The sequence below is a fragment of the Tachypleus tridentatus genome, chromosome 6 (assembly GCF_004210375.1).
Source record: "Tachypleus tridentatus isolate NWPU-2018 chromosome 6, ASM421037v1, whole genome shotgun sequence".
NCBI lineage: Eukaryota > Metazoa > Arthropoda > Merostomata > Xiphosura > Limulidae > Tachypleus > Tachypleus tridentatus.
The window spans coordinates 89,212,224-89,227,827 of record NC_134830.1 but is presented as its reverse complement, the minus strand read 5'-3'; the positions used below and the strand labels follow the sequence as shown (position 1 = coordinate 89,227,827).

Below are 15,604 nucleotides of genomic sequence, written 5' to 3'. Positions count from 1 at the left end.
GAAGTGAAAGATGGTTTTTCTAAGCCTAAACTATATCTTTCATAGTAACATATCTATGTACTGTACGAAAGCTAACGTCGTTGTACTTGGTTAACCAATGTTCGGAGTGAGACGGTGTTAAGTCGTGTGTGTTAAACTATGACTAGCCACAGAAGAAGTGAGTGTTCCGCAAGAAATGTCATTTATTACATCCGTCCCACAATGACTCTTTTAAACTTCGGATTTTGACCGAAAGAATACACGGTTCGTTGTACTGAGCGTTAGTTTTTAACGATTGACATAAATTAGTATGCAAAATGAAACAAACAGCTTTCAGTTTTGAGAAAAATACCCATGCTCTCTCTCTTTCATTTTAAACTTCAAGCATTTCGTATCTGTATTTGTCTTACCAACAAACCTAGTTACTTGTTGAAATGAAATGTAACGAGACCCCTCTCCCTTATTCACCACATCCTTTGTTCCTTTAACTACAGCGAGTTTGTGGAGATAATATATTAACAAGACGCGTGATAATCACCTCACTGACAACAAAGAACAAACATAAAACAAAGCATTGTGTAACGAGAGCCAAACAGCTTTTCTTCTAACGAATTGGGTAACAGCTTCTATGTCAATCAGAAATTGAACATTGCTGTGACATTGTAACTTATTTGTGCAAAAATAACAAACCCAGAATCTTTAGTTTAATTTCACAAACAAAACTATCAATATACAAATGTTAGTCTATTCTTTTTTGTCGCTTGTTAGGTTGATTTTCTTATATGTTCAAATATCTGAAATTATTATTTTTTACATAAATTGAATATCTAAGAGGATTTTTACATATATCTGAGATTAGGTGTATGTGAAAGGTTTAATTTTAAATATCTGCCAATGAAATGACCAGTTCTTTGACGTTTATAATAAGAAACTTTTCAGTTTTCATTAAAGACTATTTACAAATACTGTGAAAATCCTAAAGCTATAAATATGTTTACAAATAACGGCCAGGCGCTATGTCAAACCCTACAATCACGTTAGTAAACATAATACTCTCGTTTGCAAGGGTCTTTCTCTCAATAAAATCACACTTTCTGGAACAAAGCAACTTCCAGTTAATATAAGGAAGAAATTATACTATCAAATACGAAATAACATCCAAGATTACTAAACGAGTACTCAAACAAAAACTCACTAAAGAAAAGTAAACTGTACCACTACAAAACCAGTTTGGAGATCTTTACCGTGGTACTTCAAATACATTTATTTTACTCAAAGAAAAAAGTAAAAAAATATTATGTGTTTAAAATGTGTCTATTTTAGTCTCATAGAAATAAAAAATACTAAAGTAAACTTTAATAATCCGAACACCAAGATAGTTATAATCGACATTGCCTCGCTGTGCCATAATTTGTTACAGTACTAGAAAATTACGAGAAAATCTCGTAAGCTTAACACACTATATTAACCAGAGAAATGTGTGCGCATACGATGTTTCAGATAATTCCTAAATGTTTCGCAGATACAGACGAAATCGAAAGTTATTTATCATCATTGAAAACATATTATCTACATGCAAAATATCAGAGACGTATTCTGACCGGTGTCTTTAGTTTATCGCACCTATAAATATATATATATACACACACACACACATATACTTGTATAACAGCAATAAAACATATAAAAATAACCAAAACTATCATGAAAGATGTGTAATTAAAAATAAATCAGCATTAAGCATAATAACTTATACTAAATTAGCGCGACCTGGCATTTACAACCCTATTTTGCACTGCAATCGTGAGCGATATGCTTCCAAGATGTTTAACGAATGCTGATAGGCTGAACTGTCTTCGCAGCACCAATCACTTTAAACGACACATATAATCGTTACTCGCACAGTCTTTGCGGTAAAAGATAGTTATATCTTGTATGACTAACCTCTTGTGTCGCTGCTTTTTCAAAAGTGCAGTAATTATATATTTATGTTAATAATGGGTGAGATTCAAATATTTTTAAATTAACTAAGATACTAATAACACAAACAGAATATGTTTCAAGGTACAGCACAGTGCAGTGTGGTTGATAACACATTATATTCTTCAAACATTACAGATTTTAAAAATGTACACGCTTACATGCACATCGACCCAAATAAATTGAAATCGTACCTCGTACTGTACTAAGATCAAGAGGTTTCACCTGTTCCTTCATCAAGTCTGATGGGACTGCCACGAGATGGCGCCCTTCTGCAAAACCTGTAATTTAAAAAGATACATCAATGCTCTGAAATCTTAATATTCAAAGTTGCAATAAAATATTGTAATAATTCATAAAACCAATTAATCATGCGTATTATGATAAACCGTAGTGAGACATCATTTAATATGTAAGTAAATTTGTTGTTTATTTACAGGTGATTTGTTGGAAGTTGGTGTGTGTGTTTTTAGCAAGTAACAACTGTGATACTTAAAAAATATATTATTCACAGCAAAACGTAATTTTTAATACGTCAAAAGCTGTTTGTCAATCATATCTTTTCGTGATAATATCTTGCTTCAGAAACAGATGGTATCAATTTTAGTATTAATATGAATCCAAGAATCCTTAGCTCGCGAACCGTTGTCACAAAAGCTTATAGTCCGCACTTTGGGACTGTAAGTGCGTTATAAGAGAAACGGTTAAATCCCACATTCCGATTAGACAACAACAACCCAAGAGTTGACGTGAGTATTGTTGAGTGTTGGCTAGCTGCTTATCCTCTAGTCTATTACTTCAAAATGGCTATGTGCAGGTGTCGTTTGTGTAGTTTTGGGAATTAATTTCTCAAATTCTAAGGAAGAGAATTATTTGTACATTAGAAAAATTCCAAATATCTGGTTATCTGTGTTGTATCTACAACGATGACCGAACCCCTATTTTTTAACATTCTAAGCCCTCTAACGTACCGATAAGTCCATACTGAAGGTACGTAAATCCCACTTTTTATCTAAGTTCAGAAAGACTGGTAGTTTTTGTCTGAAAAAAATAAATTAATTAAATTAAAAACAACGATTATAACATCTGTTATTCATTTATGAGTGTACAAACATATGTCTTTAAGCAAAATGAACTAACAGATTTTGTGCGAATCTTTGTGAACAGTGCTAGCAAAACAGATGCCTAAAGGAAATGGAACATATGAAGGTCTTCCTAAATTTTTCTTGTTTCGCGTTCAGTTAATTTTTAATTTACTTTTAGTTTAATATTTTATTAGTAAAAGTTTACCTTTTTCATTATTTGGAAATTATAATCTTATACTTAAAAAGAAATACTTTACAGAGACACTCTCAGAATAACTCTATGAAAAGGACCACTTAAGTTGTTTTCGAATAATTGTTAAACTTAGTAGTTTCAAGTTTATATTTTAGATTCAGAAATCCTCTGGTGGCTCACCGGTAAGACTGTAGGGTTGTAAGCCTAAAAATCGGACTTCGACACCTGCAGTGGATAGAGCATGGGTGATCAGTTGTGTAACTTTACCTCAACAACAATTTAATTAACTAACTAGTTTCAATGTTAAAATGAATTTCCGTAAATGAATGCGTATGTATATATATATAGCAAATATAGCAAATGCTGCGCCCACCACGAGTTTCGAGACTCAGTTTCTGGCGTTTTTAGTCCGCAAATATACCGCTGTGCCACAGGAAAGGCAAAAAGTGTAAGACCCCCACTTTCTCATTTAGTGTATATACAGTGTTAATAACAATATATTAGAATGAGTTAGTTTTTATCTCCCCCAAATTTTCAACAAAGATAATCATGATATATTATAAATCACTCTTTTTTTAAAAAAAAAAACGTCTAATCAAAAGTAAATAACTTACGTAGATTATAACTATAAAAGTAAACTATAAAATAATTCATTTAATTTGAATAGAAGTGCATAATATCTTAAATCAAAATACAAGTAAACTATACCTGTAATAAGTAGAAATAAATCGTTAAACCATCAGCTGAAAAGTCCTTCATTTAGCAATATTTTTAACCGTAAACATAATAATATCTCACAAGTTCTAGCGAGGTTAGAATATTTTTGTTAGGCCTAAATTCGTATGATAAGCTAATAGTGCAGTATAATCTTAATAAATGTAAAATTAATAATGATATTCAAAATCATAATGAACTTATAAACAATAATATATTAATGAAAATGATATAAAGGAAAAGTAAAGTATTTCATTAAAGAAATAAAGTCTTCGAAAAATATGCCTAAAGAACTATAAGTATAACATAAGGAATATTGTTTATAGGTTCTCTAAATTAGTGTAATAATATTTACTAGTTAGTGTATTGAATGTAATTACTTTTTATATGAATTTAACTTTCATTATTGTAATTTCATTGAAGACATTATTTTGCATCTTTAGCGTCCAATTTGTATATAGAGTTAACCTAAATCTCTTGAGCTGACCAAACCTCGTGAGATATTATTGGGATTACGGCCGAAAATATCGAAGGTATAGCGAGAGTGCCTAATTGAGGAAGTAATACATTTTAATCGTTATAAGTAGAAACGTGTGAAGAGTATATCTAATTAGCTATACTGGCGACCAGGTTGATTTGCAGTTTCATTCTAAGTACATTGTTTACTCTAATTGAAAATTATTATTATTAACTAGAAACTTCTTTGTGTTGCTATAAACAAACACATAACCAGGTTTGAGTTGAACTAGTCGTAAAATTGAAAATAAGTGCCAGCGTCTATATTAAATCTAATAACTATGCAATTTTTGACATCTTGAGCAAATAGTTCCTCAGATTGGTGTCTTACTGTTCATCAGAGTTTTACTTTTCAGCAGAAGCATACAAACAGAAGTTTGTTTGTTTGTTTTTGAATTTCGCGCAAAGCTATACGAGGGCAATCTGAGCTAGCCGCCCATAATTTAGCAGTGGGAAGGCAGCTAGTCATCACTACACACCGCCAACTCTTGAGCTATACTTTTACCAGCGAATAGTGGAATTAAACATCACTTTATAACACCTTTATAGTTGAAAGGGCGAGCATGTTCGGTGTGACGGGGATTCGAACCCTTGACCCTTGGATTACGAATCAAGCGCCCTAATCAACTGGCTATGCCGGGCTGCAAACAGAATGAAACTCTCTATTAGAATGTCTAACATAGTCATCACTGGTGTTGCCAAATGTAACTTTTTCATGATGAACCGAACATGAAAACAGGCAAAAAGTATTAACCGTGGAAATGTGGCGTCTTTAATTCAAAAACACCCTTAATAATTTTACTAGGTTTAAGAAGAAACTGGCATTTCTGTTACACGTCGAGATGTGAAAATATTTCCTAATATATTAATAATGAAATTTTACATTCCTTCCTCCACTATATACAGAATTCTTTAAAACACTTTCCAGTTTTTACTAAAATAGTTTTATAGAAGAGAATAAGCTACAAATCAGCAGAAACTTTCAAAACAATCAACTGTCCCATCATCTAAATCCTACATTTACTCCTACTAATTAGATGGAGGGTACAAAACTTGTCTTAAAATCAATAATAAAAAAGTCTATAGAAACCTCAGTTCCTGTTTTCTCATATATTCAATAATAAATGAAAGAAATACTTGAAACTCTGTGTCGTTATTCATAAAAACTTGTTAGAAAACCGAAGGTTCACGTTTAAAACAATTAGTTAACATTACACACACAACAAGCTCTGTTTAGTACCAGTCGTACCGATCAAGATTATTATTTGTCTTCCTCAAAGACCGTGTAGGCAAAAAAGTCGTTTTACCATAATAAAATACTTAATTTGATAATTTAAAGGACTGGTATATCGCATTGGGACGAGAAAGTAGGGCAGTTTGCTAAGTTCATCGTCATTTACAGACGAAATCACGAGTGCGTACTGACAAAACATTCTTAAAATGAACTTAGTTGGTAAACTTTTCAATTTCACTGTGTACTTTAATTTCTAGCTGTTGCGTTAAATAAACTCTTACTAATCCTGTTATAAAGCGCATCAGTGTTTTTGTAAATTAGTGTCTTTTAGAAAACACGCGCTTAGATTTCAATTGTACGATGTTAGGACGTGCCTGTTTATACCTAACTCTGAATTTTTAATTTATCTTACTGTTGACTGAAACTGAAAACACCATGTCGCCAACTTGCTTTCGTACAAATCATGCATTTTATTTGTATTAGATGGAGAGTACATAGTTTGTTTTGTTTGTTTTTTGGAATTTCGCACAAAGCTACTCGAGGGCTATCTGTACTAGCCGTCCCTAGTTTAGCAGTGTAAGACTAGAGGGAAGGCAGCTAGTCATCACCACCCACCGCCAACTCTTGGGCTACTCTTTTACCAACGAATAGTGGGATTGACCGTCACATTATAACGCCCCCACGGCTGGGAGGGCGAGCATGTTTGGCGCGACGCGGATGCGAACCCGCGACCCTCAGATTACGAGTCGCACGCACGCCTTAACGCGCTTGGCCATGCCGGGCCAGGAGAGTACATAGTGATTTACCCCACCACATACACACACGCACACACACTTAAAATCTTTATGTCTTTAAAATATTTGTCGTAATATAACCATGTTTCACTAAAGATACTTTGAAGAATCATAATATTCATTCAGGAGAGTTCGGAGATGGCACAGGGTCTTTGAGAAACAAATTATACTGAATGTATAAATCGTTTTTACTGGCAAACAGACATTTTTTTCATTTCTGATACTTTTTTATATTTCGGCAATACGAGGTTGATGATTTGAAGTTAAAAAGTGTTAATAAGGATATTGCGAGATATAATGAACACTGCCGTGCGAAATTTTACTCTTCTGAGGCAACAAATTAATAAAAAAACAAGATGACCTCCAAACTCAAAACAAGTCATTATTGCCTTTGATATACTGAATATAGAAAGATAATATAAGACTATCTTCTCGCATTTTAAGTGTGCAGGGATTCAATGGAAGCAAAATAAAATTGCATAGAAATAAGTATTCAAGGTTATCCATCAAAGTGTAAGGTCATTTTTTTAAATGATTAACTACAAGAATTGAAGACGCTATGGTTTCTTTTCGAGCTAAAATGAAATTACTTATAAAGTACTAGTCTGATGTTGTGGGCACCCAGTTTAAGAATCTATCTAAGCAAAATTGAAATATATGGGCTTCAGCATGATGTACAGTTTACTGAAGTTAGTAATTTTATGATACATGCAGTATGAATGAATAAAGTAGTGCAGTTATCAATCCAAGAAGAATGGTGGTCAATTTAATGTAACCACATTCAATAGTACTTGAATGCAGCTAGAGTCAAGTAGAGTAATTGAGTCCATGTGAGTATTCTACCAGACTTAGACAAAAATGTCTTACAGGTGAAAGGAAAACAAAATCCGCCAAGGCTTTCATGTTTAAAGTTTACACTGTTCCTTTAAAGGCAACGACAAATAAGGCATGAATCATCCTGTTCAAGATAACATTATCCCATGAGCCTATTCCAAAATATGTGATACTGTATAATATCATATCTGGTCTATGCCTGGATGGAAACATGGCCAATCCTATCTTCTGTTACAACAATAGGATGGGAACATGTAGATGGTGAGATGAAGCTACTGCCACCTATGCCTGCTTACTGTTTACAACCTATCACTTGTGGCTACAACACCAGGTGCTAATTTTAAAAATGCAAGTGCAGGAGATTTAGACTTTCATGTACTGATGTTTGCAAGTGTGCTAGAAATTCACGGGTACTAATTAAGTAGACACTAGAATTCAGGATGATAACAGACAAATATTCATAAGAAGAGATATAATTTGATGTATATAGGTATTAGCAAAAGAACTAATTCAAATAGCGATGGATTTTAAGAGACGTTCTACCAAATATTCCTTGTTTAGAAGTTCTATAAAATATACATTATCTTGAAACTATATAATAAATGTAGGCTGATCATCTTAAAATGATGTCATGAGAAGTTAATGTAACAGAAAGATGACCTTGACCTCGGGCAAGTTTCAAAATGTTAATTCAAATATTTTGTTTTATTTTTCATTATATTTATAGATATTTAGAATATGGTTTTAGATTACACTTATATTTTGAACGAGCTGAAGTTACAGATCTTTCTGGGTATAGTGACCATTTTTTATGGGGGAAAACAACCTTTGAGAAATTATTTTGAAAGACGAAGAATGTGTGTTATATATAGATTTCAATCAATTACTTGGTGGCTAAAACATCCTAAAAAGAGCTTTAGATCACCACACTATTTTGATTATATAAGATATTACGATGATGTATTTGAACTTTCATTGATTTTGGTTCCATTGAATTTCTGAATGAGTAACATATTAGATCATAGATTATCTTTACATAGTGAGTAAATCACAAATTAAATTGATTTTTGTTATATTTGGTGGCTATTTTGTTTTTATCACTTGGCGTGGAATATATATCGCATTTACAAAATAGACGCGTACAAAATGTGTAAAAAACACTATATGCTATATCATATTGAAAAATACGTTGACAAGTATGATTTCTTAGAAACTGGGCTAGATTACTGATACGTTGCTCAAGAAAAAAGTAAGGCATAATAAACACCTGTTTTTCCAACTACCATATACAGACTTACTTGAATAAATCTTAAAACTCTCAGAGTGCCCTTGGCAAAATTGAATCTTCCATAGGTCGAGTAGTTTTAAGAACCATAATAATTTTAAATAAGGAGTTTTTGATAACCCTGTGCACAAAACATCAAACATTTTCTTGATAAGTCTTCACCAACATACTGGACGGTCTCTTACCATATGCTTCTGGAAATTTGAAAACTTTCATGAGTAGTTTCACGAATAATTCTTGTATGTATTTGTGCAAAACAAGGGAAGAATAAATCTCAAAATAAAAAGTCATTGTTATTGCAGTACCAACCACTGCTGGGATCTCATATGTATATATTTCATTTAGAAAATTCGTGATTCCACACAAATGGTTTGATCAGATCTGTAGAACTATTCTATATAGTACAATATGTAAATCCCATCAATAATGAATGGTAAAATAAATGCAACAACAAAACAAGTAAGTAGGTAGTTTTAGGGTTAATGTAATTCGACAACTATGCATTAAAGTAAATTAAATTCGAGCAGTTACAACCACACAGAGTACACCTGTAACTTCTGAGACAAACAACTATTGTAAGTAAAACGATGACCATTCTTCAAACTCACCCACATTTTTACTTTCTTATCGTTTTTAAAGTTCAGATATTGCAAATCGTTACTGTTCAGCGCTTTCACGAAAGTGTAAGTACAGCCTTTCGTACAATTCAGTGTCAGTTGTGATGTTAACCCTACAGGTAGGCAGTTAGCTAGGTGAATGGATATGGTGTACATTTACAAAATGTAGTCTGTGTGGTTTAAGTCTATCACTAAACCACGGGTATCTAATGGTATGTTACACAAAATGAATGCAGTGTAAGTTCCAGTGGTTTAAACTTAAGACAAATAGATTTAATTAATTATACTGACAGCCATCTGATTCTTAATTTCGCTCTATAAACATACTTTACTCTGATAAGATGGTATTATTTTCTAGTGTATAAATGTTCCCTGTGTATCCAACGTTTATTCCTTTGGCTCAACACGGTTGCTTTTTAAATGAAGAGTCTCCTTGCCTCACGTGTAAATTGGACTTATTACCATCACTCTCCAAGGTCTGCATTTGGTTGCCTAGTTACTGATTAAACCTAAAACGTAATTTTATAGTTGTCAGTGTTCGGTTAAGCTCAGCGATATCCGTATATTCTTTTTCAAAGATTAACGGGAATAACTTGAGTTCAACCAACCTTCAACTCAAGTTCACAAACAAAGTAGGCACAGGTGTGGGGTCTCAGACTGGTTCTGCAAGCTCTCACATCACAAACCAGCAGTGTTTATACTAGTATTGAGGAAACCACATTAAACAACTAAAATATTATCGTTTTTCAATTAGTCACTTTGCTTTTAGATACGATATCTGTGTTTACATATATTTTTATCCTTGTTTGTTTAGGGAAAAAAAAAAAAACATAATGACTTAAGTTACCGTTCTTTAAACGTTTGCACAAAGTATGTTTTCCAGCTATTTTAAATTCAATGAAAGGCTTAATTGTGGAAAAATTCACGTTTACAGGTGTAAATGTCCACAGATAAAAGATTTAATTATACATTTACGTCTGCTACCCATGTTTTCTTATATAATACACACATCTAAGCATTTCTTACCTGGGTTTATCCTCATACGTTGTGCAGGAAATGTGGGAATACGAAACTAGCTTGAAAGCTAACAAAACTAACTCTTCACTCCCTTGGTTTTTACTGTTCATGAACAACACTTTTGAACGACAGGATGGATGCGTGCAGATTCTGCAAACGTTCTGAGCTTGCAAATGCGTACAAAAGTTATTAAACACACAGTGAGCGCACCTGTTGCACACTATAACACACGTGGTAGGATGGCAGATCAGTGTTTCTCTCCAAACCTCTTAAGAGAGTATCGCTAGATCTGGGCTATAGAAATCAAGCCGAAAAATACTCACACACAGTCAGCCCTTTCGCACGCGTCATAGTCAATATAAATAATTCATTTAGCCAGCGCCTCAGGCTTTTTCCGGGAAACGTGGTGACGTAGCTGTCAGCCTTAGCTCGTGGAGTTTATGTGTGTGCGTGCGTGAGCAGGCAATGCACGCTCACCTGAAACAACGGCACCGAACAGGCGGCCTTGCGGCAGTCGACATGAAACTAAAAGAAGCAAACTTCTTGACTATGTATGACAACAACAGTATCAAGAAGATATGAATAGTTAGCTAGTCTGGACAGACTTTGGCAAGCGCAAATTAAGCCACATTGTGAAAAGGAGTGACTGACAGAAATGAAAAAAAATCAACTTTATTTTTACTTTACTCCTAAAGATTTCATGTTGCAGCTGTCTATCATACTTATGTTGGCTTCGTGTTGTACCGATGCTTAATGTTGCAACTGTTTATCATACAGATTCTTCGTGTTTCTACTCTACGTTATGCTACTCTGGTTTATACTGATACCATTCCTTTGCCTCACATTGACTCTCAACCAGAAAAAAAGATAATTCTATCTCGTATTTTGACAACAATATGTTGTGGTTCTTATCCTTATGTTTATGGCTGATGCTTGTAGTCTTGTTTCACACAGTAATTCTGGCTAATAACTATAACTAGTTTATGTTAGTAGCCTTGCTTCACTCAATAACTAGTTTATGTTAGTAGCCTTGCTTCACTCTATGACTAGTTAAATTTAGTAGCCTTGCTTCACTCTATGACTAGTTAAATTTAGTAGCCTTGCTTCACTCTATAACTGACTGAGCATAGAGACCGACCTTGTGAGTTGTTGTTTTTTTAATCGTCTGTTCACTGTTAAAGCATCCATCCAGCTGCGGCTGTGAGTATCTAACTCAATCTCAGGGTAGGTACCCTACGATTGCGTTTGTTCAAAATCGACAAATAGCGATGGTCTGATTGTGTAATGGATGAAAGTTTGTCTTGTCCAGTTGTCTGAGTATTATATTACCACTGGGTTGGGAGCTGTTCCATATTCTGCTAAGAACAATATGAAGTAGTTGTGGCCAATTCATTAAAGCTGATGTGTTTGGCTAGCTTTTATTCTCCCCATAGCTGTCCACAAACATCCATATATTTCAGTTAATATACAGCAATGATGTATGAATAATGTATAGCATTTTAAACTATGTAATCTCACTTCAAAGCAACAAGTCAAACAAAAATTGTGTCTGTACTTGTAATCACATAGGTTTATAGGTTTACTACCCAGCCTCTACCATTTCAAAACACATGATGGCTGATTTACAAAAGAAAAAATTACGTGGCAAAAACTTTGTTCTGTAATAACTAAAATACAATAAATTTTGATTTTATTTTAATTGGTTTGTGCAGTGGATACATGGTAAGAACATCTGTTATCAATCCCGGCATGGACAGATGGTTAAGGTAGTCGATTCGTAATCTAAGGGTCGAAAGTTCGAATCCCCATCACACCAAACATCCTTGCCCTTTCAGTCATGGGGGCGTTATAATGTCACAGTTAATCCCACTATTCGTTGATAAAAGAGTAGCCCAAAAGTTGGCGGTGGGTGGTGATGACTAGCTGCTTTCCTTCTTGTCTTACACTGTTAAATTAGAGACAGCTAGCTCAGATAGCCCTCGTGTAGCTTTGTGCAAAATTCAAAACAAACAAACATATTTTATCTGTATACATGTTCTTTGATGAAGACGTAATGGACGTAGTTTTTTGTAGTTTTATTTTAAATATATCAAAACACGTCATAATAACTGTTTCATCCACATATTAATTTTTTTTACTGCAAACACGTAAAAGCATTTAAAGTCAAATGGAAACAAATAACTTATTAACAAAATTGTTCTTTCATGTTAACCATGTGTGTATGTCTAATATTAAGTGCTTGTAGGGCAAGATTGCTTACATACCATATTGTAGTTATTAGTCATTTGTATTGCTCTTAAACGCTCTTTCTAAGCTAATTTAATCACACCGTATCGCAACCCAGACATTTCGTGGAAGAAACCCGTTTCCTCCCATACAACAAGGCCCCGCCTCTCTCTCTCTTATAAACACCTCCCTATGGTACTCCGCAAGTCCCGGGGGCCAATTTTTCCTGTAATTTTAAGTTTATTCTATTGTCGGTAGTCGTTGTTCCGCTGCACAGTGGCTATAGTGGCGGGGGGTGCCAAATATGCAAAGAATTCCCACTGGCATTTCCACGTGCAGCTCTAGACTCTTTTATCGTTGTTCCCTCGTGATGTGGTTTGTCCGGGAACGTGTTTCTTGGGCTTGCGAACCGAGACCTCGAGAGGTCAAGGACAGAGCCCACTCGTTTTTTCGTATGTTGTTTAAGAGTAACAGAAACGTCTGAGTTACCACATCTTACCCCTCCTGTCTACCATGATTTAAAATTTGTGTGTTCCCACACGCTACATCGTGCGGACATTGGAACATTTATTTAACGCGGAATTTTTAGCTAGAATTTCGAGTATAATGATCCAAATTGGTTTTGAGTTGTCTTTTTCATTCCGCAATTTACGAAGCGAAGCATAAATAATTAAGAGCCTATGAAGATTGGCCTTTACAATAAATGTATTGTTAATATTGTATATCTTGATTATTATAAATTGTTAATATAAAAATGTTTAAATATCATAACTGGAAAGACGGCTTGATATTAGCAAGTCACCCTGATCCAGGTGGAATCTTCCACATAAAAAATAGCTCTGTAGTTGTGTTTAAACTTTCACCAAACGGTGAATCAGCTGACAGGATTTGAGCATCGATGTGTTAGTACACCTTGAATATGTCGATGTTGGTGTGGTGCCAACGTAGAATACCACAAAAGAGCCTCTTTTGGCACCAGCTCATCTTAGAACGTTCCAGATACTTTAGGAAAGAGTGATCTCACCACCTTTCTTTAATCAGCATCTGTTAGATCATCTCATCAAATATCCAAACTCCAAAGAAGTACCACTGATACCTGCACATGAAATTCTATAATAAAGTTCTTTTGCCATGATTCCACCATTTGCTTCTTTACGTCTGCAATAACAGTTTTATTAAATGTTGTCCTGTAATAAATTAAAGGTCTCGTACGCTTCATTAAAACCATTCTCATTAAATTTAATCACTACTTTATTAATTTGCATTTATGTGGTTTTCTTATAGCAAAGCTACACCGGGCTATGTGTTAAGTTTACCGAGAGGAATCGAACTCGTGATTTTAGCGTTGTAAATCTATAGGCTTACCTCTGTACCAGCGGGAGACTGCACTTTGTAACATCGAAGTTTGGAAGTCATAGCAACAAGCTAAGGCTTGGACCTAAACTTAGTCGTTCTTCGCGTATTAGCTTTCGTTCCAGAAATTATACCTAATAATATCGAAAAATCAAAATAATTTGTTCTGTAAACACATTTTTTTTTCGTAATGGCACATTTTCATTTTACGAGATAAGGCAATTCATCACTTATATAAAAATTGTAATATTCAATCAACATTGAATACTCTTTTTAGACTTATTATATATAAATAATTTAAATATTCTAAAAAACATTTGAATGCAAGGACGTCAAAGAGAGATAAAAATATATTTTCTGTTCAGGTGAGTTTCGATACCAAAAAAGGAACAAAAACGTTTTATTTTCAAACGTATAGAACTTACTTTTTCATAAAGATTTAGCCTCCTTTCAAAAAACATACGTGTTCATTAAGTAAAGAATAATAATTATACTTTTAAAAGCGATACACTATTAATTTTTAACAAAACGGCACTAAGTTTCTACATTTTTGTTAAATTCTGTAATTTTCGTATTAAGATACACTAAACTCACTGTCCTAACAAAGTCTAGAAAAATAGACACACGTTAGTAATCGAAAACTGACATTATTTTATTGCTGTTTTGCCCAATGGTTGCTCAGCGGTAAGTTTGTAGGTCTATAATTCTAACAATTGGTCCTTGGTACCTGCGATGGGCAAGGCGCAGATAGCCAGCTCAACGTGTAACTTTGGACTTAAATATAAGCAAACAAGCCTTCCCTTCTGTTCATACGTTTTGTTTTCTGTAGAAAGGTTAGGGACACAATGCTTGTAGGTAAATCCGAGAGGTCGTTGATTTTACATGTTATATCCCCATATAAAACAATTATATAACAATCGTACACTCAAATCTCATATGTTTTTGGTTTTTGTTCATATTTATTAGGTCAATGCATCAAGAACTGTTCCTTATCAACGTACGTGTCTCCTTGTATGGATCTTATTTGTTCTTGTTGTCTTATCTACTTTTTTTTGTTGGCCAGTTTCAAATCGTGCGTGGCTTTCTAGAACAGAAGCAATAACACCAATAGTATTCACCTTTCAGAATCTATGAGTTTTGACATCTAATACTTATTCCAAAGTAAAGATTAAGCAGAAACTCTCAGATTTACCAGGTATCGTGTGACAAGGATTTTGTATCAAAGCTACTAATGTACATGGGAAAGTCAGAGATCTTTTGAGTGTAAATAAATGTAAAGTCTTACTTTAGTCAGCTTATAGGCAGCGTAGCTTGGGGCTGAGTTTCTTATACTATCCTTAGAGTAGATGAACGTGTCATCTCAGCTCCTATAGTTCGATAAAATACTGTAACTATACAGAGAAAACCTTACTCGAACAACCAGTCATTTATTAGAGTTTAAACCACCAGATCAGGCATGATCAAGTAGTTAGCGTGCTCGACTGTGAATCAGATAGTTTATGGTTGGTGTCCCGATGCCAATAAACTGTATTCTGCACTCTTGGGTCTATGATGTGTTAGAAGTGGGGAAATAAAAATGCACTATTAGGTCGGACGAAAGGGGCTCAAGAGTTGGCGGTAGGCGCACTCGACTAGTTGACTGTCCGTTGTATATCACTTTATAATTAGGATCGGCTATGCACAAATAGGTCTTGTATACTTGTTGTGCACAAAAATCTTTAGATAAATTAAGGCAATCAAATTTCTGTAGAACAGATCCAGACCTAGCGCAAGGATT

General features: G+C 34.2%; 1 protein-coding gene across 2 annotated transcripts in view; it reads right to left on the bottom strand.

Annotated features, from left to right (window-relative positions):
- LOC143253007 (uncharacterized) overlaps positions 1-13,888 on the bottom strand; it is a 34,356-nt gene extending 20,468 nt beyond the window's left edge. The window contains exons 1-2 of one of the 2 annotated variants that reach the window (XM_076506038.1): positions 13,840-13,888; positions 2,154-2,240 (exon numbers count right to left, since the gene is read on the bottom strand). In XM_076506038.1, coding sequence (XP_076362153.1) covers positions 2,154-2,240; positions 13,840-13,873 — 121 coding nt within the window. In that variant the 5' untranslated portion in view covers positions 13,874-13,888. Of the gene's footprint in view, positions 1-2,153; positions 2,241-10,257; positions 10,630-13,839 lie in introns of those variants that run through there. The other variant, XM_076506039.1, reaches the window with a different exon arrangement.
- Between the last annotated feature and the right edge of the window lie 1,716 nt (positions 13,889-15,604).